Here is a 24,316-nt window from a genome sequence, read left to right on the forward strand (position 1 = left end):
ATCCATGGCAAGCCATCCTCACTTTCCACCTTGGGCGGACTTGCGCGTAGTTTGGACATTTCTCTTGCTTGAGGATGGCGGACTTTGCCATTATTCAAGACACTTCCAACTTTGCCATGGCGAAATTCATATTGGCCTGAGACATGGCCATCTCCATTTAGAAAGTTTTCTTTGCCATGGGTACTTGGATGATTTTTTGATGATTTTTGACCTTAGAGGAGTCAATTTTTTATTCTGAAGACAAGAAACCTACTACCTTGACCTGAGTAACCCAGTCCTAGGTCAACTTTCCAAAAAGTTGAAAAAAGCAAAAAAGAAGGCAAAAAAGCTGCTACCTGGATTGGTCCTAAAATGCGAAAAATTAAAAAAACAAAAAGCAAAAAAAGCAGAATCCCACAAAAATAGGAAGGTGTTAGAATTGAGCCTAAGTAGTTGTGTTTTTCATCCTTCGGGCCTTGTAAGCACTTTGATGGTGTCCAAACACTGTTTTGATGATGATTTCCCTGACTGACTTTGATGACCCCTCAAAAACTCTGACTCCAAACTCTCAAAGATTGGCGGCTAAGAACCCTAAAAAGCAAAAATCTAGGGGTCTCCATTTGCAATGGGGCGATGTGTGAAAAAGTCACAATAGGACTGTATATATGTTGTGGTTGATAGGCTCACAAAATTTGCTCATTTCTTTTTGATGTCAGCCACTTATACAACAACATAGTTTGCTGATTTGCTTTTTAGAGAGGTATTCAGACTTCACAGGTTGCCACAAAGTATAGTTAGCGATCGGGACAACAAGTTCATGGGTCATTTTTGGCAAGAGCTATTAAGACTTAGTGGGACATAACTCACTTTGAGCATCAACTACTATCCACACACAGATGGGCAAACAATTTTTTTTAACAAATGGGTGGAGGCTAAGTCACAGGATACGGCGATTCTCATGGATGAGGTTCGAATTTAATTGAATTTCCTCTATAAAGCACTGCTATCCGCCTCTAAACACAACTCAGCTGGTCGTGGGCATTCTTTGTATATGCTTTGTATCTATTGGGTCATGGGTGTCTGCAACTGCTAGGTCGCCCTTGGATTTTCTCCAACAAGGGTCGCTATTTTGATAATTTATTAGAAGTATACATATATTTAAAAATAAACAAAATTATAGAAGGCAAATTTTATCCGATTTTTTTTTTCGAATTTTTCCCTTGTCGAATTTAATCCGAATTCATGGCTGTCGAATTCGAATTCGAATTCGAACCTTGTGACTTAGGGTGGAGGGATTCATCAGAAATTACATTGTAGGGCAGCAAAAGGCATGGGTTATGTGGCTCCATTTGTGTGAGTACTGCTACAATACTACTTATCACATGTCTAGCAGATATCACCATTCATGGCTCTTTACTGTTATGAGGCCCCTAACTTCCTGGATCTGTTATTTGGGGATGGTAGCATGGTGAGTGCCAATGTTTTATTACATGAGAGCTAGGATATTGTGAAGTCATTGAAGGAGAATATTTAGAAGGTGCAGAAGCAGTACGCAGATCAACAGAGGACAAAGTGCTCTTTTGATGTGGGTGACATGGTGTATTTGATTTTGCAGCCTTATAGACAATCCACTCTTAAGAAGAGTGGTGTAGAGAAGTTGAAGCCATAGTATCACGGACAATTTAGGATCTCTAAGAGGGTTGGAGAGGTGGCTTATGAGTTAGAGTTGTCGACAGATAACATAGTACATAATGTATTTCACGTGTCTCCCCTCAAGAAAGCGTTGGGACACAATGTAGTTCTTTCTACAACATTACCACTCCTGGATGAAGAGGGGAAGTTTACTCTCATTCTTGAGGCCATTATTGACTCCAAAGAGCACAAATTGAGGAAGAGAGTTGTTAGAGAATATCTGGTGAAATGGAAGGATTTGTTGGTAGAGGATGCAATGTGGGAGAACAAATAGATATTTCAACATCCTGAGTTGAGATTTCTTGAGGGCAAGCAATTTCAGGCAGACAGATTGTAATGTTTGCTTCCTAAGCATCAACACAATTTTTGTGGTTAGCCTATTAATCTTGGTTCCAATAGGCTAATTTAGTGGTTGGGTAACCCATCCGAAGATTGGATGCCCTTGTAGGGAGTTTCTTGGAGCACATAGATGTGTTTTAAACTTTTATCTATATTATATTTAGTAAGTCACATGACCATACTTACTATTTTTAGTAAGTAGGTTGGAGCTGATTAGGGTTAGAGTTTGATGAAGAGACAGTGCAGATTGAAGGATCGAATTTGTTTGTAGAGTTGATGAGTTTTTTGGTATTAGTTTGGCTGGCTTTACCTTTCTAGAGTAGGCTGTACCTGTTTCCTTGCAGCCATACCTTCTTGACTAGGACGTGGGAATGCTGGTAGGTGAGTGCTCCATTTTGTGTGCATAGGAAATTGTGGAGATAGGCATTTGGTTTTTGTAATCCATTGCAGAGGTGTTTTGGCTTGGAAGAAAGTGTTTTCATATTGATATTAACCTGATTTTCATCTCTGTTTGCTGCCATAACAGAAAAATCTATATTGTTCATCATATCAGCAAATGGGTATGTTCTATATTTTCCATTAATGCAATATAACTTTTTTGAGTATTGTGGGGTTGGTTTATTTAGCGAGTAGATTTGTTTCCAGTGTTATCCCTTTGTTTTCCTATATTTTCATTTCAAAATATGCAAAACACAAAAAAAAATTAAAAAAAAAATTGCAAAAACACAAAAAAATCAAAAAAATCCTGAAAACCAAAATATACAAGTCAGAAAGGGGTGGGATATTTCAATCTTCCAAGGATATCAGTGATTGCTTGTACAAAGTGGGATCAGCAAGAAGGTTGGTTGGAACAAGAGAATAAAATCAGTTAGCAATCCTTTTCAATTAATCCACTTTTTGGCTTCAAGCCAAGTTGATGTGATTTATCTAGTCTTAGTAGGTTACGAGCTACAACCGGAGGTTTTCTTCTTGGTTCTTTCTTGCTAGTATGCTCACTTGAATCAGGATTGTAATTTTATTCATTATTTTAATAAATAAAATTTCGGCTACGGCCCATTATCTAGTAAAAAAACAAAACAATTAATCCACTTTTTGAGCTGGATAGAGAGATATGTTATGATAATCCATTTTTTGAAGGAGCTCCAAGATAATCATGTTGAGGGCCATGTGCATGAAAAGGTGCCTCACTAGGTAGCAATGATGGTTTTGAGCTCATTGGTATTTTCAGACCAGTAATTGAAGGTAAGCCATCTGATTACTCTCTGAATTATTGTTCAAGGACAAAGAGTTGTCCTCCATTAACGAATTGCAATCCGTCTGATGCAATTGCAATATTTATTTCTTTTTATCTTGATTTTGATTCAATCTTATCTCTTGACATTGGTAGTTGTCAAGAGTTCAATATATATGGGCTTGATAGTATATTTTAGAGGAGGCTGCTTGGCATGTTACTTCTTGCTATGCCAAATTGATGTTAGGATACTAATTTGGTATCTTGGTATTTGCAGATGGCTTAAATTAGGGAGAGTTGATAGATTGAGCTTGCAATTGCTTGATGGAAATCAATATTGGGAAGGGTGGACTGTAATGTCCCCACCTAAGTTATAATGTTGAAGGACATTTAATTCTATTATCACTACTTTGGGTCAAAAAGAAAATAAAAATCATAAAGTGAAAATGTTGAATTTTCAAATTAAAGAAATATTTATTACCTAAAAAAGGTAATTAATAATTTAAAGGGAAAAGATGAATATTCAAATTAAAATAAAGGAGAAAAAAAAATGTGGAGGAAAGCAATTCATTCTATCATTTGACATTTTCACAATGTTCAAATTTGGGTGTACAGGTACTCGCAGGTTATTTCAATATTTAGTTGCAGATCCCAGAATATTTTTATAATTAATCGTTTCAGATCTGAGTTTGGAATCTATCTATAAAAAAGATATAATATTCTTGGTCTGGGATTATCAGAATAGCAGTGATTTTGGTTTGCAAAGAGTATTTGAAAAATAGGGAGGACATACTCATGGTATTGATTTTGTTTGCTAGTGAAATAAAAGAGGAATCTCAGGATTATTTTTACACGCCTAAATTAAAAACTCCCATCACTAGGAAGCCATAGGGAATTTGATTACAAAAAATAAATACAAATCCTTGATCAAATCATGGCCTTTACCATTAGCTGCTTAGAATAGCTCAGGTAAAAAAAAGTAAAGGAAATATTTTAGATCTTAGCCACTACAAGTGAAGGCTCCAAACTTTAAAAAGGTGAACTCTGCCTTTGGAGGGAATGTGGCAGATTTCAGACAATTTTTGTTTGTATTTTTTGGGGTTGATCACTCATCCAGTTAATTGCCAAATAATTAAAGAAATTTAAAGGGAGGTCTGAAAAAGCCATTGCTGCATGGGGAAATTCATTTTTGGGAAGGACACATCACCACAAAAGCCTTTGACATAGCAAAACAAACAAAAATGGGCAGATTCCTAGCTTGTGGTTGAAAGCAAAAAACAGAGGAGGGTGATGTGGAAGGATGGAAGCTGGTTGGGAGATCATAGAATTTTTGGTTGTGCTTTTTGTTGTTTTTCCACTATTTCAGCCAGCAGCATAATTAAAGAGGGAATGCACAGGTTTTAAGGCAAGGGATCTGAATGAAAGAAATTGTTAATTGTGTTTACTGGGTGACACAATTGTTGAGAACATGGTGCTCCCAAAGCAGCGAGCAACTTTCAGGTGCTTCTATATTCATTCAAATATGAGTTGAAATAAATCAATGGTTATTTTTAGATTTGGAAATATTTATTCAAATAAAGAGATCAGTTTGTGCAATGTTTACTATTTAAACTTGTAAAGTGAAAACACAAAAAAAAAATCAGGCTGTCAGGAAATTCAAAAGAAAATATGTATTAGGTAAATTATGAAATTTTTTAAGAAGGAATATTTCATATTGCCATTCTTCATCTGACATAAGTCTACTAGTTGCCAGCATTATTCAGCAAACAAATGTAACTATATATACTTATTCTAGACAAATTTTGAATCGGTCTTTTTTATAATGTGATTCAAGAGCTTAAACTCGTTTCCAAGTAAGGGATTCACTAGAGAATATAACATGACAAAGTGGCCTGCAACAAGTTGCATTGCCAAAGTACATGTGTTATAATCGAAACAGAGTCGCTAAGATCATCATATTTGCTTCCTTAATCATTTAGTTATACACACGCACACATATAAACACATACATACACATATACATATACATATACATATACATACACACACACGTATATGCACTTATACATACAAATATATACACACATATATATACACATACATATACATACAAATTCATACACACATACACATATATACATACATATATGCGCACACACATACATATACATATGCACATATATACAAGTGCATACATATATAGTATATACATATGTACACAGACACACACACACAAAAAAAAAAACAAAAAAACATATATATAGACACACAAAAACATATATACATATTTATGTATGTATATAATAATAAACAGACATATATATGTATATCATACATATGGGTATGTATATACATACACACACACATACATACATACATACATACATACATATGTATGTATGTATGTATTGTTGTACCCGTACTTGTATAAGGATAGGCAACTTAGACCAAAAGTATATATGGAGTTCAATTACTTTGAATTTGATTTAGTGCATCCCAAGACAATTTTTGTTTTCTGTTTTATAAAATTAGAACAGGGGTTTCAGCTCAGAACCCCAGTGAGGCTGATGAGCAGTGATCCTTGTGGGCTTTAAAGGCAATATCCTTGTCATGTTCCTTGTCAAGGTTGAGGAGTGAAGCCCTCGCCACAAGAAGTTGCAGTGTTCATGGATAATAAAACTTGTTGCCATTCTTCATGTGGAAAAAGACATCTATGCTCTGGAATTATGCAACAAAAAAATATAAGTACATACACCAGTTCTAGCCAAATATTGAAAAGGCTATTATATAATATTAGTCAAGGGCTTCAACATTTTCCCAAGGGATTCACTAGAGAATATAACTTGACAAAGTGATCCATAACAAGCTGCACTGTGAATGTATGTGTTTAAAAAATAGAAAAAGCTTCGCTGAGATCATTAGATTTTTCCATGGGGATGCGTCCCTCACTCTAATCTGCCATTTCCAGTGATGGTAACTGTTGTCATTTTATGACACCCTTGGTCCATCAGTGAGAACAAATCAGAGATATGTTCCTTGGACCAGCGCTGCCCAGTTGATCAAGGAGAAATGCAGTGAAATCATGGTTTGAAGTGTTGCCTTGTCAGAAGTTCCTTGGCCCTCTCTTTCTCTTCTCTGGAACTCCGGAACCTCGAGGTTTTGAGTTTCTTTGCCTTAGCCTCTTTCTTTCTTGCTCCGGAACTCCAAGTTTCCGAAGTTCCCTTCCTTCCCTTAGCTTTTCTTTTGTTTTCCTCAGCCCCGGAACTTTGGAACCCCTTGGTTTCGAAGTTACCTAGTCTTCAACCCCGGAACTCCGGAACCCCCAGGCTCCGCAGCTCCCTAGTCTTTAACCCCGGAACTCCGGAACTCCGGAACCCCCAGGTTCCCAAGTTCCTTGTCCTTATACCCCGGAACTCTGGAACCCCCAGGTTCCGAAGTTCCTAGTTCCTCAACCCCGGAACTCCGGAACCCCCAGGTTCCAAAGTTCCCTAGTCTTCAACCCCGGAACTCCGGAACCCAGGTTCCGAAGTTCCCTAGTCTTTAACCCCGGAACTCCGGAACCCCAAGTTCCCAAGTTCCTTGTCCAACTACGGTGACTCCGGTCCTCGAAGTTCCCCAACTATGGTGACCCTGGTCCCCGAAATTCCCCAACTACGGTGACCCCGGTCCCCGAAGTTCCCCAACTATGGTGACCCCGGTCCCCGAAGTTCCCCTTCTCTCTTTGACCCTTTCCCTCTCTACTCCGGAACTCCGGAACCCCAAGGTTCCGAAGTTCCTTTTGAGCAGTTCCCCGGAACTCCGAAACCGCGAGGTTTCGAAGTTCCTTCCCCTTTTGCCTTCTCTCCCTAGTTCCTCTGGAACTCCGGAACCTCGAGGTTCCGAAGTTCCTTTTCTAGCCCTCCTTTCTCCTATCCCGAAACTCCGAAACCTTGAGGTTCTGAAGTTCTTTGCTCCTTCCCTTGTCTTCCTCACTTCGAGAATCCGCTCTCCGAAGTCTTCCAAACTTGCTTCTGGCTTGCAACACTTCCGGATGGCGTGATCGACACTCAAGGCTTTAAATGCTCCGATAGTTTTGGTGACTTATGCACTTTTTTTGTGGAGCCACAGGGGTGCATTTAATGTTTTTGGCAGGATTTCCATCAAGGGAGGTACGGGGCCATGCTGGGTGACTTATGTCATGTCTAACTTTGGAAGGTCAGTCAATCTATCTTCCTCAGAATTGCCTTTGGAGGTATGGCTAGGTTGTTGCATGTACAAGTCAAGTGCATGCACTTCCCTGCACTTCCAGACTGACATGCAGGGGTCATGATTACCATTGTAACCCATTTTTCTATATAAGGCTATTAGGCCTCATTGTAAGGGGTTCTCTCCTTGATGCCTGGAGTTTTCTTATGCTCTCCTCTTCTCTTGAAGACTTGTAATCTTTGCATTTCTGCAACTGTAAGATTGGCGTTTGGTCTTATGATTAATTGAAGAACACTATTCTTGCCTTCTTTCAACCTATGTATGTTGTGTATGCTTTCTTACCTTCATCATAGGTGCATGTTGTGGCTCTTTCTCTTCATATATGCTGTGTTAACTGGTTTTCTGAGTGTGACTTGTGGGAATCCTTCTCCCCTCTTGGCATTTAGTGGATTCTAACCTTCATCTATGCATTGGGGTTACTCATATAACTGAAAGTTGTGCATCTTCAGGGTGTTGCAGTTAATTACTTGTGTCATTTAGGTAGGGAGAGGAACTATCTCTTCTTGGTGCATCACCTCCCTTGTTTCAAGCATTTTCTCTTCCCTTTACCTCTAAAAATTGTTAGGATAAGTCTAGGAGTTAGTTTTGAAGTGTTGAGTTGGTTCAACACCTGCACTTGGATCGAGTAGGAAGCCGGCCTTCTCCGGAGATTCAACCCCCTTGCGCAAGGTCCCACACTTCGGGGTTGTTTCCATGTTTCACAAGGTTGCTGAGTTGATAGCTCAGCAAGGGTGCAAGCTTTTGTGATAACAGTAACATATCCCTTTCCAAACAATTTATTGGATAAAGTACTGCACTATCATTGCCATTGTCTCATCATTATTTGAAATTCATTTCTTCTTACTGTTAAGTTAATTTTCATGGAAATTTTTCTGCATGTGATATTTTTATTTCCTTGATTCCTTGAAATAAAGAATATGAGGTAATGAAAGGCTTATGATATGAATGAACACTTTCTTGAAAGAGTTCTAGAGTGGGAAAGAATTTGTCATTGGAGTTAGAAAACTTTGAATACTTTTCAACTCAAATTAAATCATGTAATTCAGTTAAGTAATTTTGACACGGGTGTTTTCAACTGGCTATTACTCTATTCATTACAAGGCTATGGTTTTTATTAAACTTTTTTATTGAATTATTTGTAATGTAAGTGATAGCTTTTTGAAATTCAAACGTGGACCATCATCCATGTTCCTACTCTTAGAATAGATGACAAATACTATTTTATTTTATTGGTTGCAGATATGAAATATTTCAGTTGATGGTGCAACTCTACACTGAACGATTCATTCAAATGCTTCGATTGCTAAGTGATAGGGCAAATGAGCTGTCAAATATCGAGATTTTGAAGGTTAGAAAAGAAGCAATGTTCTTTCACAGATTTATTAACCAAGGTGCAGTAAGAAGTAGGCTTTATATATGCCCAGTCTTAATTTTCTGTGCAGGTTTGTTCACATTCCTTGCATATAACTGTGTACAAATGTTATAACAAAAATCAATGTGGAAATAAATGATTTCGTATTATAATCCAGATCAAATTTGTGACAGATCTTGGTTGGAAGGTTGACTTACACATCTAAGATGTGGTAACTAAATGTTTTTCTTATTTTGAATTTTTTTATTCAGGTTACTGGATGGGTTGTTGAGTATCAGGAGCACCTTATAGGACTTGGCGTGGATGAATCTTTAGCTCAAGTGTGTGCTGAGAGTGGTGCAATGGACCCTCTTATGAATGCCTATGTTGAGCGTATGCAGGCTACAATGCAGGTTAACATGTGATAGCTTTATTTTGTCAGCTAAAATATTATTTGATGGTTAAAAGTTTAAATGTATGCTACAATTTGGTGGTAAGTTATTTAATTATGTGAGTAGTAAATTTATGCTTATAATTGCTTTTATGATGTAGAAATGGTACACAAACATATTGGAGGCTGATAAGGTGCATGATCCAAAGAAGACAGAAGATGGGAGGCTATACACTCCAGCAGCAGTAGATCTATTTAGAATTCTTGGCGAGCAAGTGCAGACTGTGCAGTCAATCAGCACAGATGTTATGTTATATCGTATTGCCCTATCTGTTATTCAGGTCAGATATGCACTTTATATTAGTGTTTCTATATATCAATAAATGAACTGCAAAAAATGCAGCTCAACGCTTCCAACTTTTTCTTATTTTGATATGCATGTATTTGTATTTTAATTAATAATCAATGCAATAATTGAGGTTGGGTTTGTAAACTTGCTGTGCTTTAGTTCTCTCTCATGAAGGCTGCTTTTCTAATACACGAAAATTCAATACCATCTGAACTGGCTTTAATCCCTTAGTATGAGTCTTTGATCTAGACATTTAGATCTCCTATCCTCTTTTTTATTTAGGTTTCTGGACTGTTATATTCTATCATTAAATTTGGATTGTTTCTCATCTGTTATGAGGGTGTTTCTGTTCTTATCCATTATTAAAATACAGATACCATTATATTCTAGTGAGGTTAATTTTTACTTTCAATTTCTGTTTCTTCCTTTAGTGTTCTTTTGATCATGTCAACTTTGGTTGCTGGTATCATACTTGAACTTTGGCTTAGAATTCTGAGCATGAAACGTTCTTGGAAGAAATAAATTAATAATGATATACACTGACAAAAGTATAGTCAGATCCCTGCAGATTAGCCCCATGCACATTTTTATATGAATTTTGCATTACATTTGAAATTTTTTGGTATAAATGAAGTATGAAATATGGCATTGAAATTTTGTTCAAACTAAATTTACTACTCATGAAGATACACTTGTAGCATTGAAATTGCAATTTCTTAAGTTTGAATAAATCAGTCAACAAAGCATTTGAATTGAAAATAACTTGTGAGAATTGCAGTTATGTCTTTGACTAGGGTATGGATGTATATGTAGCTGTCTTAATGTGCATGAACGTGGATTGTCTTCTTTTATATTTGTTTTTGAAGGGGATGGTCAATTTGTTCTCGTTGCTGAACTTTTTAAATAGCAGTCAACTAAAGAGTATCTGTCTAGTGAAATTGTATGTGCTGTGTACAATTTTGATGTTGTAAGTTATACTTGTGTAAATGCCAATTTGGTAATGCTTATGTACATTGTAGGCCAATCAAATATCATAGGATATAAGGAGAATATATCCACATGCACATGAGTAGATGGCCATAATCTTGGGGATGGATTGCTTGGATGTAGATGGTATCGAGGAACCATTGGAGTCAAACAGGAAATGCAGTCTCACTTACACAATTTGACCTATCATCCAAGCTCAATTGATGGAAGTGATGCATCTTTTTTTGTAGTCGTTATTGACATCACGCTTTTTGCTGATGAATATATATGTCACATAGAGATGTATCTTTCCCTCAGCCACAATGTTGAGAGGATATCCTTGGTACTTGGTTGGAAATCAATCTCAAACAAACCAAAATTAGGACTTTCAAATCATTCCAGAAAAACATCCCTTGCAGTAAGTTTTCATAATGATCTTGGTTTCCTTTCCACCAGACTTTTAGTATTTCTCCAGCTTCATAGATTAAATGAAATATGTGTTGTACTTCACTAAACTGATTAGGATCTGTTTCGGATTGTCAAGACAATGCTAGAATGCATATTGCTGATGACATCCCAGTTATGGCACACATGGTTGTGCATCTCTTCTTGTAATCGCTGTGATGCTTTCTTTGTACACTGTTGTTTACTGCTTCACAGGTTTTATATATCTCAAAATGTCTTCTGAAAAAGTTGTTGTGCGAGTCATATATAATCATATATTTCAATTATACTACAATTCTATCCTTGTACTGCAGTTTAGCATCTTCAATATTTTATTGTTGTACCCAATTTGCTGTCAATGGAATTGATTTGGGAATTTTCAATCCCCCTTATATTTCCTCTCTTAATGATCTCATCATATTCATCTACAGTTTTCTAGATAGTCTTATGAGTACTCATATTCTTTTTGCCACTCTTACATCTTAATTTCAGGATTTGGGACTCCTCAAATAGCATATGGTTTTCGATACTGCCTGAAGCCAAGAGTTTTTTGGTGGATTCATTACATTAACATACCGTTATAGAAGCTAGAGAAGCATATAATGTGTTAGTATAGAATAATGGTTTCCTACATAGATTATGTGCATTCATATTCTTCTTGACACTCTCATACCTTAATTTCAGCGTTTGGGACTCTTCAATCAACATATCTGCATTCTATATTGTCACACACATGTAATTATCTGTTATGAATCCAAGCACACTTAAGATACTTCACTAGCCTTGGCATGATATACAAAACTCTCTGTTGCAAGAGCTTAAATTAAGGTCATTCTTCTTGCCACTCTCATACCTTAATTTCAGGGTTTGGGACTCTTCAAACAACATATCTGCATTCTATATTGTCACACGCATGTAATTATCTGTTATGAATCCAAGCACACTAAAAATACTTCACTAGCCTCGGCATGATATAAGAAAATCTCTGTTGCAAGGGCGTAAATTAAGGTCATTCTTAGAGAAGCTTGTCAGATAAATTCTTTTCTCTGTCAATTCTAACAACTGATGGTGGATCCAATAAGCATTAAAAATTGAAGCCTTTAACAATAGGAAAGGAAACATAGATAAATTCTTCTGTATGTTATTTCCAACAATTGATGTTGGATCCAATAAGCAATAAAAAATGAATTATTTAACAAAAAGAAAGTAAATATTAAAAGATCAACATTTACTTAACTTGTAATCAATCGATACATGTTTACAAGGAATGGACTGAAGACCACAATCAAGGTTATCACAACGAATAGAGTACGATAAGTAGCAGCTATTAGTGCACATCAACCCAAATTTACATGGCTCTGTGCTAGTAATGGGTTGCTATTGGTATGCTTTGAAGCTGCATATGTAGGCTTAATGTCTTTATATCTGTATTTTTTTGAATCTTATTGGAAAATTCCCGACTGATCTATTCACCTTCTTTAGGTAATGGTAGATTTTCAAGCAGCAGAGCGGCAAAGGCTTGAGGAGCCAGTTGCAGAGATTGGGTTGGAACCACTATGTGCAATTGTATGTGTTTATTCAAGATTGGATTTCTCAGTATGCACAGGGCAAAAACTATTTTCATAGCTATGACATGTATGACCAATAGCTTTTGATTTTTTATTATGACATGCATTTTTTTTTATGTGAAAGGTTAACAACAATTTACGCTGTTATGATCTGGCGATGGATCTGAGCAGTAGCACAATGGAAGCACTCACTCCTTACTATGCGGAACAGGTCTCAAAGTTTGAACTTGGATCACTTTTTTTTTGTTGCATCTCATCAAAATGAGATCTGGTATTTTATCGTGGAAAGTTCAAATTTAGCAGTGCATTGTATAAATGTCCTTCATTCAAATTAAATTTAAAATTCAATTCTAGAGCTAGTTGCACATTAGCATTTTTTAATTGTGTACTGTGATTTGTTTAAACTTTTTGTATATTTAAGTTAAATAGTTTAATTTTTCCAAATACTTATATTGCTGTTTGGGAGTATTTGTTATTGTAATATTCTTTGCTTTCTGGGTGTGTAGAATGTATCCAGATATGAGGAATTTTTTTAAAAAATATTTTTGTAGTGATGGACCAACATTTTAAGCTAGGTTTCCAAGAGATAGGGTACTTGGAGACTCTAGAGATTGGTACCGGTACTGGTACGGCTATTTTTTCAAAATAAGAGACGGGGATACTTGGAGACGTCAATTTTTTTTAAATATAATTTAATAATTTATAGAAAATATGAAAATATTATTAGTATGACATTGAACTTTCAAAACAAGAACAGTTATAGAGCAAAAAACTAAAGACTAAAGTTTAACATTATGTCATTAACTTTCAAATAGTAGTAGTACACAAATGACAAATGTCATTGTGTCACAATCAAACTGATTACACATTGAAATTCAGAAATCTTGATAGCTTCACAAGCTGATTCGTAAACAAAAAAACAAAAATGAGAAATCTATCATCTAGTCTTCTATGCCACGATCATCCATATCGAGGTCCTCAACTATGATGCTCTCCAAATACTCATCACTCTCAAACTTCGGTCCCTCCGTTGGTAGAATAACAGGGGGTAAATCAGTAAGGTCATTTGCTTCAACCACTTCATCCACAATGGCTGCAGCTTCTCCATCAGCTGAAATTTGATCCCATTTTGCTGAAGGAACCTCATTGTATCCAGGATCTACATGAGAGAGAAGACGTAGTGAGCTATGAATGTAGACTAGGTTCTCTTCTTTCTTTGACCCTAAAGAGTTCCTCTTTAGTGAATGGATGAAACCATAGGTACTCCAATTTCTTTCACAAGATGAAGAGCTGGCTACTTGTGAGAGCAATTTATTGCAAATGATTGCAATTCAAGGGCTTCACCTCCATGGTTCCACCACCACTCTATAAGATCTTTCTTTGCTTTCATATCATATAAAGCTTCCATTGAACCAAAATCACGTTGTCCACGTGAAAACTTATTCCATTGAGTCCTCTAAATTTAAGCATCCTCCCCTTGGCCATTAATTTTCTTAATTGCAGCCCAAAACCCCTTCATTACCTCTCTGTCTTTATGTGGATCCCTTTTGTTGGTCACTTGTACATCATACCATTTAGGTTTAAGGGCATATGCATCACAATGAAGAGGTGTATTAAGTTTGTTCCATCTTCCATGCAGCTTTTCCTCTATCAAAGGATATAGAGAAAGATCTTTTGCATCTGTTATCTGCTTGACTCTTTCACACATGGAATCTATTGCTTCATAAACTTCTCCCAAACATGCCTTATTTGAATCTACAAATCTGATCACCTCACATATGGGTTTAATAAAGTCCACAACAAATTTTAATCAGCCCAAAAATGGTCATCAAGGACCATACCACTCACCTCAGCAATATGTGATGTAGATTGCCTCCAGGCTTCCCATGCATCGCTAACAACCGTGGAAAACAAAGCTCCTTTGACTTCAGAAAGGCGGTCAAGAAGAATAAAGTAAGAAGTAAATTGTGTATCAACTGGTTTGAGAAGTTCCACCTTGGCAAACTTATGATAAATGGCTTGTGTGTGGTGATGGTTACATATGAACATTTGTATTTTTCTGCCTTTTTCTATGAGATCTATAATCCAATGAAACTTGCCAATATCCTTCAATGCATTATTGAAGGAATGCACACAACATGGTGTGCAAAATATATGCTTGTACTTCTTTTGCACCAACATGCCTGTTGCTTTACAAACAAGAGCAACATCAGTATCAACTTGGACTACATGTGATGCTCCCACCTCCTCAATGCCCTCATACAACTGTGTTGATGTGTTTTTTATGCACATGCGAACACAGAATAAAATACCATAAGTATCTTATCCTCTCTTGAACAAAATCTCTCAAATACTGAAGATTAGCTTAAGGATCACTTGAGAAGATTCTAAGGTTCTTGAATGTAGGGTCACTACATGTGGATAAGCTCTGTTGGTTTGATGTGATTATGCTAGAATCACAAGGGGATTTACATTTGAATGCCTGAATGCTTGATTCGCTGGAACTTGATCATCTGATGTTACAATGTGGTGATGTTCTTTGTCCTAAACTAACTTGAATTGAAAAAAGGCAAAAGGAAAGGGTAAAGAGAATCTATCTTAAGACCTAGAATGTAAGAACATGGATGAATGACTATATGGAATCCTACCGAACGAGGTTTCACCATCAATTTGAACAATTTGACACAAGCTCAGTGCAATCTTGTTGAGACATGAACGAGCTAGGACTCGAACCTAGGACCTTCCATATGCTGCTCGAGTGCTCTACCACTGAGCTACTGGCTCCTCTTGGACCAGTCCATCATCGGTTCGGGTGTGGCTTATTTCCAACACCAACACCCCCCCTTAAGCCACACCTCTCGTGTACTTGGGGCTCCTAGCCTGGACCTGGCTCTGATACCATGTTGAGACATGGACCAGCTAGGACTCGAACCTAGGACCTTCCGTACACTGCTGGAGTGCTCTACCACTGAGCTATTGGCCCCTCTTGGACCAGTCCATCGTCGGTCCGGGAGTGGCTTATTTCCAACACCAACAAATCTTCTAAGGATATTTCAAAGATATTCGAATCAATACCATCAAACATCGATTACCATTCAAGTTAATGCATAAGCAATGAATGTAGAATGATTCAAAGTTAAGCTCATATCATTCTAGTTGACCACACAAGGTGCACTTACAAGCAGCAAGAGGCTAGTGGTATGGATTAGACGAATTCCAAATGAATACATTCAACAAATTCCTCCACTTAATCTAATTACATGAAATCGAATTGAGAAGTAGAACCATGAGGCTTGTTGAAATAACAAATTTCACCATAACTTCAATGAAAAGAATATCTCATTTACAAGTCATACCAACAATTCTTCCTTCTCTTAATCTACTGTAATTGCTATTCTACTTACTATTAGCTATTCTATTCACTACTAGCTATTAGCCCCCTACTCACTATTAACTATTAGCCTTTACAAATGAAGAGATTCTGAGCTTTTATAGAGAGCTCATTTACAATTAACGGCCAGGATTGAATCTCCATCAATGTTCAAGATTTTACAATAAAACCCTAATTAGGGTTTGTTACTGCAAACTTCTCCATAGCCAATGAGAAAATTACATTCAAAAAGTGTGGTCCAATAGATTTCAGGGGTAGGTGCCTCGGAGTTTGTGCCATCACTGGTGAGCTTGATTCATTGAACTTGTATGTGTTGATGTGGACTTCGTTGATTGGAGGAATGGTGACTGAAAGCCATCTGGGATGCCACTTCACTCTTGCACTTTGTAGAATTGAGTTGATTCATCATGATGGAGGGAGGTTGAGAGGCGTCTCTTGATACTCGACATTATCTAGCTTGCTCAAAGTAGTTGTGATGGGAGTTATTGATGTAGCTGAATCTTTGCTTGCTTGCTTTTGAGTAATTTTATAACTTCCTTCTCGCACTCCTTCGATCTCTTCCTATCTCCATGGTGCGGTGAAGGTTGAAACTCCTCTTGGGCTTGAAGTTTCTCCTCTTGCACGATGGTGTAGGTCTTACAATTTTCCTCCTTTTTGCTTTGTAATCACCATCCCCTCCCATCTGCAAAACAAAACAAACATGATATCAAATAAATAATATATAACTTTGATAGTTCTTCTTAGCTTGCTATATCTCTTGATTTTATGTGTTTTGCAGGTTTGATAAGAAGATCTAGAGGAATTCGTCTTCATGAAGGAGTTTCTTGAAGTTGGTTTTCGCTCTTAGAGAGGAGCTCTTTAAGTGTATTCCATCCTTGGTGTTCATTAAGCTTTCCTCGCCTTAATCTTCTTCATTTTCTTGAACTTCGCTCATACCCTTCAAATTGTGAAGTTTTCTCATGTAGGTCAAATCATGAAGTTTACTCTTGCATGTTGAGCTTGTGAAGCTCATGAAGTTGAGATTTGCTAGTGTAGGCTTGAAGATGAAGATTGCTCTAGATGGAGTACTTGCAACTTGTTTCAATCACGTTGCTTATTCATGAAATTCGCTCCAATCTTCTAAGTCATGAAGTTTACCATTGTAGAAAATTTTCTCCAAACCTTGAACTTATGAAGTTCGCTCCCATCCTACAACTCATGAAGTAGTAAAATCTCTTCAAACCAACAGCTCATGAAGTTGCAAAATCCGCTCAAAAGGGGGTGCACCTGAAGTTTGTTTCTCTTATCTTGCTCATCAAATTTGTTCTTCCTCTCCAAATTATGAAATTCGCTCATGATCTGAAACTCATGAAGTTCATTGTTCTTGTGTGAAATCCGCTCCATTCCCTCTAGACATGAATTTTTCTCTTAATCCCCTAAACATGAAGTTACACACTTCGCTTCAAAGAGGTAATTCATGAGATTCAAATTTCGCTCCTATCTCTCAACTCATGAAGTTGTTGACTTTGCACCGATTTCCCAATGTATGAAGTATAACTTCGCTTCACTTCTTCAATTCATGAAGTATGAATTTCACTTCAATCTCTCAATGCATGAAGTATAACTTCGCTCCAAAGGCATCAACTTGTGAAGTTCGCTTAAGAAGCGTAACTCATGAAGCAATGATTTCGCTCTAAAACCTTCTAGGATGAAGTTCGCTCCTTAACTTTAATTTCATGAAGTTCGCTTCAAAACCTAAACTCGTGAAGTAACAATTTCGCTCCTCCTTAGTAATTTGTGATAACTTTAATTTCATGAAGTTCGCTTCAAAACCTAAACTCATGAAGTAACAATTTCGCTCCTCCTCAGTAATTTGTGAAGTGGAGGATTTCGCTCCTCTTTGGTCCAACATGAAGTAAAGAATTTCGCTTGAAGCTTGCAGCTGCTGAAGTTATCAACTTCGCTCATAAAGACCAATTCACGAAGTAAGAAACTTTGCTCATCTCTCTTGATACATTAAGTATAAATTTCACTCCTAGTTGCTTGAACCCGAAGTTCGCTCCTATCTCCTTGAAGTTGAAGTTGTAAAATCACTCTACTTCGCTCCTCTTGGTGAGAAGATGAAGTTCGCTCTCTTTCCCCAACTACCGAAGTTAGAACTTCGCTCCAAAACAACAGCTCATGAAGTAGCAATTTCGCTCTTCTCCTTCAATGCACAAAGTTGATCCAATTTCACTCTCAAGATCGCTTTATTTTGCTAGATCATGAATTTCGCTCCAAAGTGCTTGAACATGAAGTTGTCAATTTCGCTTCAAAATGTAAACTTGTGAAGAAAGCAACTTCGCTCCATATTGGTGAAACATGAAGTTCGCTCCTATTTCCTTCAACATGACGTTCACTCCAATCTCCTTCAGTATGAAGTTAGCTCCTATCTCCTCCAACATGAAGTTCTCTCCTATCTCCTCCAACATGAAGTTCGCTCCAATCTCCTTCAACATGAAGTTCGCTCCAAAGTCTTCCAAGGTGAAGTTCGCTCCTATCTCCTCCAACATGAAGTTCGCTCCTATCTCCTTCAACATGAAGTTTGCTCCAAAGTCCTCCAACATGAAGTTCATTTGACAAGTTAGTCTCTCCGTCAGGATTCATATATGGAATATAACATTTAAGTATAAGTCTTATACTTTAAGTTATATTCCATTTATATTGTCAGGATGTTTGAGAGTGGTTTCGGACCTCCAGGAGTTATAATGCAAAATCTAGTTTTTGGAGGATCCTTCAAATTTTCAGACAGTCAAATTTTAGGACATTTTAGGATCAGGATGACATTCCAAACTTCTAAGGCTAGTTTGCTCTGACCTTGATGTAAGGGACGAGACCTAGGAGGACACTATGCATTCAAACAAGGTTTGATTTAGCAACTTGAAGCATGACCAAATAGTACACAAAAACCCTAGGAATGATCTAAATAACCCCTAATCACTCAACTGACCTGACCTCCTGGCCATTTGAGCACCTATACATCTCTAACGCAAAGGCTAATAACAAAGACACGACTACCAACTAGCAACTAAACTAAGATGACTAACCCAGAAAGCCAAAAAGTGGGGGTCCCTATTTGCAATGGGGTGATGTGTGAGTACCTCACAACAAGATGGTTATGAAGAAGTCTTGCATTTTTCTCTTGCCTTGAAAATTTTGTACACCTGGGAAGATGTGCAAAATTGTGGTTTCAACCATAGTGTGTGAGTTTAAAACTCTGCTACTTTAAGGGAAGTCTCTCCCTTTCTTACTATTACTAATTAGCTAAAATATATAAACACTAATCTAACTTGGGTGGGACAACATCCTTTTCTCTTTCTTCTGAAAAGATAATATTCTTTTCTCTTTTTTTCAGAAAAGAAACTGCAAACAGAAACTTAAGAAAACTACAACTACAAAGATTCTTATATAAAAGGAAGCAAAGTTTCCATGAAAGCGCAAAGTATTCCGTCACTTACCTGGGATGGGAATGTATAAACAAAGCCCAAAGTCTTCGATTCCCACTATCCTATCTATTACTGAGAAGTAATTGGTAAAAAATTTAGTTGTATTAACAATGAGCAAGAACACAATAAATAATGTACAAGGAATTTACAAATAGAAAGTTTCTAATTAGAAACTTAGGATACAATATATTACATGATTGAGCATTAATAATTAACTATTAACTTAGGAAAATATTATCTTAATACTATCTACCTTTTAAAAATGATTAAAACAGGAACAATATACAACATATAACAACACAAAGTCTGCAAGTATGATGCACTGTGAATTGCTTCAAATGGGAACAATCACAAGCACAAAGTCTTGCAACTCTTCTCAGTTTTTAACACTTAAGTACACTAATGTAACCCTCACTATTGCAGCACAAAGTCTGCAAGAAATCAGGTTAAAACTCCTTTCAACAACCTTGCTACAATCTCAAGTAAATGCAGGAAAAAATACGCCACTATGACACAAGAAGACAATGGATATAGAGGTATGACTTCAACCCAAAGTTTGAAACTCAAAACCTTTTTGATATTACTTGAGAGAACAATTTACAAGTATGAAGCACAAAGTCTTTATGACTGTAAATTTCTGTAGAGTTTTCTTGCTTGCTAAAAAGAAAAAAATTACAAAGAGCACCCTCCTGTATATATATGTGAGGGGCTAAGAGCAAAAAGTGGGAGAAATCTAACTAATTGAGACTTTTTCCACAACCACTATAACTAACTATGACTTATTCAAATTATAGTTCTATTGTTAACCAACTTGTAATTTGTTTACATGCGATTACAAGTTACAACAATGCAAGTAATGTGACTACTTGCAATTACAACCTTTCACTTTACATGTAATTTGTCAAAATTAAATTACAAATGCATAATTGAAACTAATCTAAGTGTCCAAGACACAACTTTATTTACATCGTCCTTTGTCTAAGAGGCCTTCATGTTGCTACAAGATGTTGGAACTTGAAGTATTCACGATCGGTGAAGGTATTTGACTAGGAACATCAACTTGCATCATTTGTCTATCAATGGTAATGACAAGGACCTTGTGAAGATCAATCGCCGAACTTGAAGAAAATGAGCATTCTTCATTGGTCACTGTAATAATGAAAATCATTGCTTTTTGTCACCTAGTGCTGCTATAATTGCTCTGTTGCATTACTCATTCATTTGTCAAGCTCTCTCTTATCATGGCATTGACTTCCACATTTGGTGAAGGAAAGAAAATATTCCCAATGGTGAGACTAGAACCATCATCCTTGATTTTAGATAGGATTTGACTTAGCCACTGTTTTCTGCTTCATGGTTCATGCCATCTTGACCCTCTCTCTGCATATGACATCATACTTTTCATTTTACATCACTGTTGTTATCAACATATGAAAGCACTAGCGTTATGCATTGAAACTCTTGGCAATCGAGTCTTAGAAACCTGATTGGAAGCATAGCTGCAAAACTCTGTGTGTCAGAGGTATACTCGCGAGTACTCGCGAGCCCTAAATGGGCGTGAGTCAATCGCAAATATACTCGGTGGCAAGTATATGAAAAAATCGCGGCGATTTTAAGAGGAATAAATCGCGGAAAATCGCAAAAAAAGCGGTAAAAAATCGGCGCGAAAAACAATATTAAGTTTTAACTTTAACAAAAACCTAAATGCATCTTTCATTTTCATTAAAACTACGTGCGACAAAAGGCGGAAAAGAGGATGTGACAAGGGCACAAATCGCAGGGTTTTTGACGCGACGAAAGGCAGAAAAGACGCGTGCGAATAGGCCACATCGATTGAAACAAGATTGTAGAGCAGGTTTTTTACGAATTTTTTTCATACTGAAACAAGCAATTCGATTTTTTTTTGTCTAGGATTCTGTTACAGTTAGATTAAATTTTAAATTATAATATAACAAATTATAAATAACAATTAGTGTTAATTGTTATTTAAAAATAACAGTAATATAACAAATTATAACAATTTAAATTGTAATATAACAAATTATTACATTAAAATTTAACAGTGTTAACTGTTAACAGTTAATTTGTTAATTGTTATTAACTTATTATATTACAAATTAACTGTTATTTAGAAATAACAGTGTTAACTGTTAACAAATTATTATATTAAAATTTTATATACTAAGTAGTAAGTTTATTAATAGTGTGTTAAATTGTTAATAACTTATTATTAATTATCGCTGTTATTTAAAAATAACTGTGATAATAAGTTATTAATACTGTTATTTTTAAATAACAATGTTTATAACCTTAGTATATTAAATTTTAATATATTAAGTTATCAAAACTGTTTATAACAATGTTAATAATTTAATATATTAAATTTTAATTGTTATTATTTATTAAGACTGTTATTCACTAATATAGATAGGATTAGGAATGTAATAACTAATAAGTTATAACAATGATATTGTTCTCTAAACGTCGTCTCTCTCTTTTGCTAGGTTCTCTTCCAATTTTTTTGAAAGAAAATGGCTTCTAGTTCTACAGTTAAAGGTGGTGGCAGAAAGAGAGACCCTTGTTGGAAACATGGTACACCAGGTCCAGAACGAGGAGACGTCCTTTGTAACCATTGCACTAAGATTATAAAAGATGGCATTAATAGGTTCAAATATCACATTGCACATATTGAATCCCGAGATACTAGAAGATGTACGGAATGTCCTGAAGAGGCTACGAGGGATGCAATAGCAACGCTTCAAGCATATGATCAAAGGAAGGCAACAAAAAAGAGAATAGTAGAGGCAATGGCAGCTCCAAGGGCAGATTTGAGTTCTATGGGGTCACATACAGATGTGGGGGCATCTAGTTCTTCCCTTGGGCCACGGATACCACGTAACACTCCTGGTGTACAACCTGGATTGCTAGGCATTGCATGGAATAAAGAGGCTCACCAACAGGCAAAGGTGGCATGTGCTAGATTTTGGATCTACAACGATATTCCGTTCAATGTTGTTTCTAGTCTATTTTGGGACCAATTGGTCACAACATTGATTGTGACAGGTAAGGGGTTCAACTCCCCAAGTCGTTATGAGATGAGTGGGCCGTTAGTGTAGGATGAGGTCCAAAACAGTCATGCATTAGTGGAAGAGAAAATGAGTATTTGGGAAAAGAATGGTTGCACCATTCTTTTCGATGGGTGGACAGATGGTAGGAATAGGACACTCATCAACTTTCTAGTTGCTTCAGGGGGACAATTAGTAGTTTTAAAATCAATTGATGCCTTCAATGAAGTAAAGAATGCAGAGACCTTGTGCAACATGTTGGATGAGGTGGTGATGGACGTGGGAGTGCGGAATGTTGTCCAGGTTGTGACTGATAATGCAGCTGCATATGTGGCAGTCGACAAAATTCTAATGGCTAGGCATCCGACATTATTTTGGAGCCCTTGTGCTGCCCATTGTCTTGACTTGCTCCTTGAGGACATAGGGAAACTAAGCTGGGTGAAGAAAGTGGTTGAAGATGGAAGGAACATCACCTAATACATCTACAATCACACATGGGTCTTGAATCTTATGAGAGAGCACACTGATGGTAAGGATCTTGTGCGATTGGGGGTCACATGCTTTGCTACCAATTTCCTCACCGTGCAAAGCATACTAGCTGCATTGCCCAACCTGAAGCGGATGTTCTTGAGTGAAAGATGGTTGGGGAGTCCTTATTCTATGAAGCCTGAAGCAGAGAAGGTTGTGGTTTCCATTTTTTATTCTAATTTTTCGAAGATGGTGGAGGAGACGATCAATGTAAGTTTTGAAACTTTAATTGATGAATTATTAATTATTTTTTCTAAAATTACAATTTGCTGATTTTGTTAAATTTTTTATATGTAGGTGTTCGAACCGTTGGTGAGGGTGCTATGAATGGTGGATGGGGATCATAACTCCATGGGGTACCTATATGAGGCCATGGATAAGGCCAAAGAGGCGATCCAACACTTGTGTGGGTCAAACAAGACCAAGTATGAACCCGTATGACACATGATTGATCAAAATGTGGAACCATCAACTCCACCAACATATTCATGCTGCTGCCTACTACTTGAATCCCAAGTTTTTCTACTCCTCGAGTTTTAGAGCAGATGCAGAGGTTAAAGTTGGCCTCGACACATGTATTCGGAGATTAGTTGATGATGAGAACCTTCGAGACCTGATACTTGATGAGTTGCAGAGCTATAAGAAGGCCACGGTGCCATTGTTCTCTTCACCTGATTGCAAACGTAGGAGAGACACCCTACAACCAGGTAAAAAAAACATATGTTTAATTTTATTTTACCATTTATTTCTCTTTAAGATTATTAAAATCTTTGCAAGTTATAAATGACATTTTTTATCCTTGCAGATTTGTGGTGGGAAGATTATGGTGCCACAACGCCTAATCTTCAAATGCTTGCCATCCGCATATTATCACAGCCTTGTAGTGCTTCTGGTTCTAAGCGCAACTGGAGTGTTTTTTAGGCCATCCACACAAAAAAGCGCAATAGGTTGACTCAACAACGCTTGAATGATCTTGTCTATGTGCGGTACAACCTTCGATTGGATGAGAAGGAGGTGAAAGGGCAAGATTCACATGAGGCACTTGACTTGGATGCCATTGATCCATATTCAGCAGAATGGGTTGCTGCCCCTGATGATGTTGATAATGATTTGGATCCATTCCTTACTGATGAGCAACTAGATGAGTTGGAGAGGGCAGGAGAGGAATGGGATGCAAAAGTGGCCGCACGTGACGAGGAGGAGTGCGAGGTTGATCATGCAGAAGAGGCAACTATTGAGGATGTTGCCACTGCTTCAGCACCATCCCCACGGCGGCAACAATCTGTTTTGAGCTTTAGTCGTAGGCGCAATTT

General features: G+C 37.0%; 1 protein-coding gene across 2 annotated transcripts in view; it reads left to right on the forward strand.

Annotated features, from left to right (window-relative positions):
• LOC131031580 (exocyst complex component SEC6) overlaps window positions 1-24,316 on the forward strand; it is a 269,379-nt gene that overhangs the window by 197,473 nt on the left and 47,590 nt on the right. For both annotated transcript variants that reach the window (XM_057962728.2, XM_057962729.2), the window contains exons 13-17: window positions 8,726-8,834; window positions 9,110-9,250; window positions 9,390-9,569; window positions 12,470-12,553; window positions 12,680-12,766. In XM_057962728.2, coding sequence (XP_057818711.2) covers window positions 8,726-8,834; window positions 9,110-9,250; window positions 9,390-9,569; window positions 12,470-12,553; window positions 12,680-12,766 — 601 coding nt within the window. The remainder of the gene's footprint in view (window positions 1-8,725; window positions 8,835-9,109; window positions 9,251-9,389; window positions 9,570-12,469; window positions 12,554-12,679; window positions 12,767-24,316) is intronic.

Source organism: Cryptomeria japonica, chromosome 2 (assembly GCF_030272615.1).
Source record: "Cryptomeria japonica chromosome 2, Sugi_1.0, whole genome shotgun sequence".
In the NCBI taxonomy this organism is placed as follows: domain Eukaryota; kingdom Viridiplantae; phylum Streptophyta; class Pinopsida; order Cupressales; family Cupressaceae; genus Cryptomeria; species Cryptomeria japonica.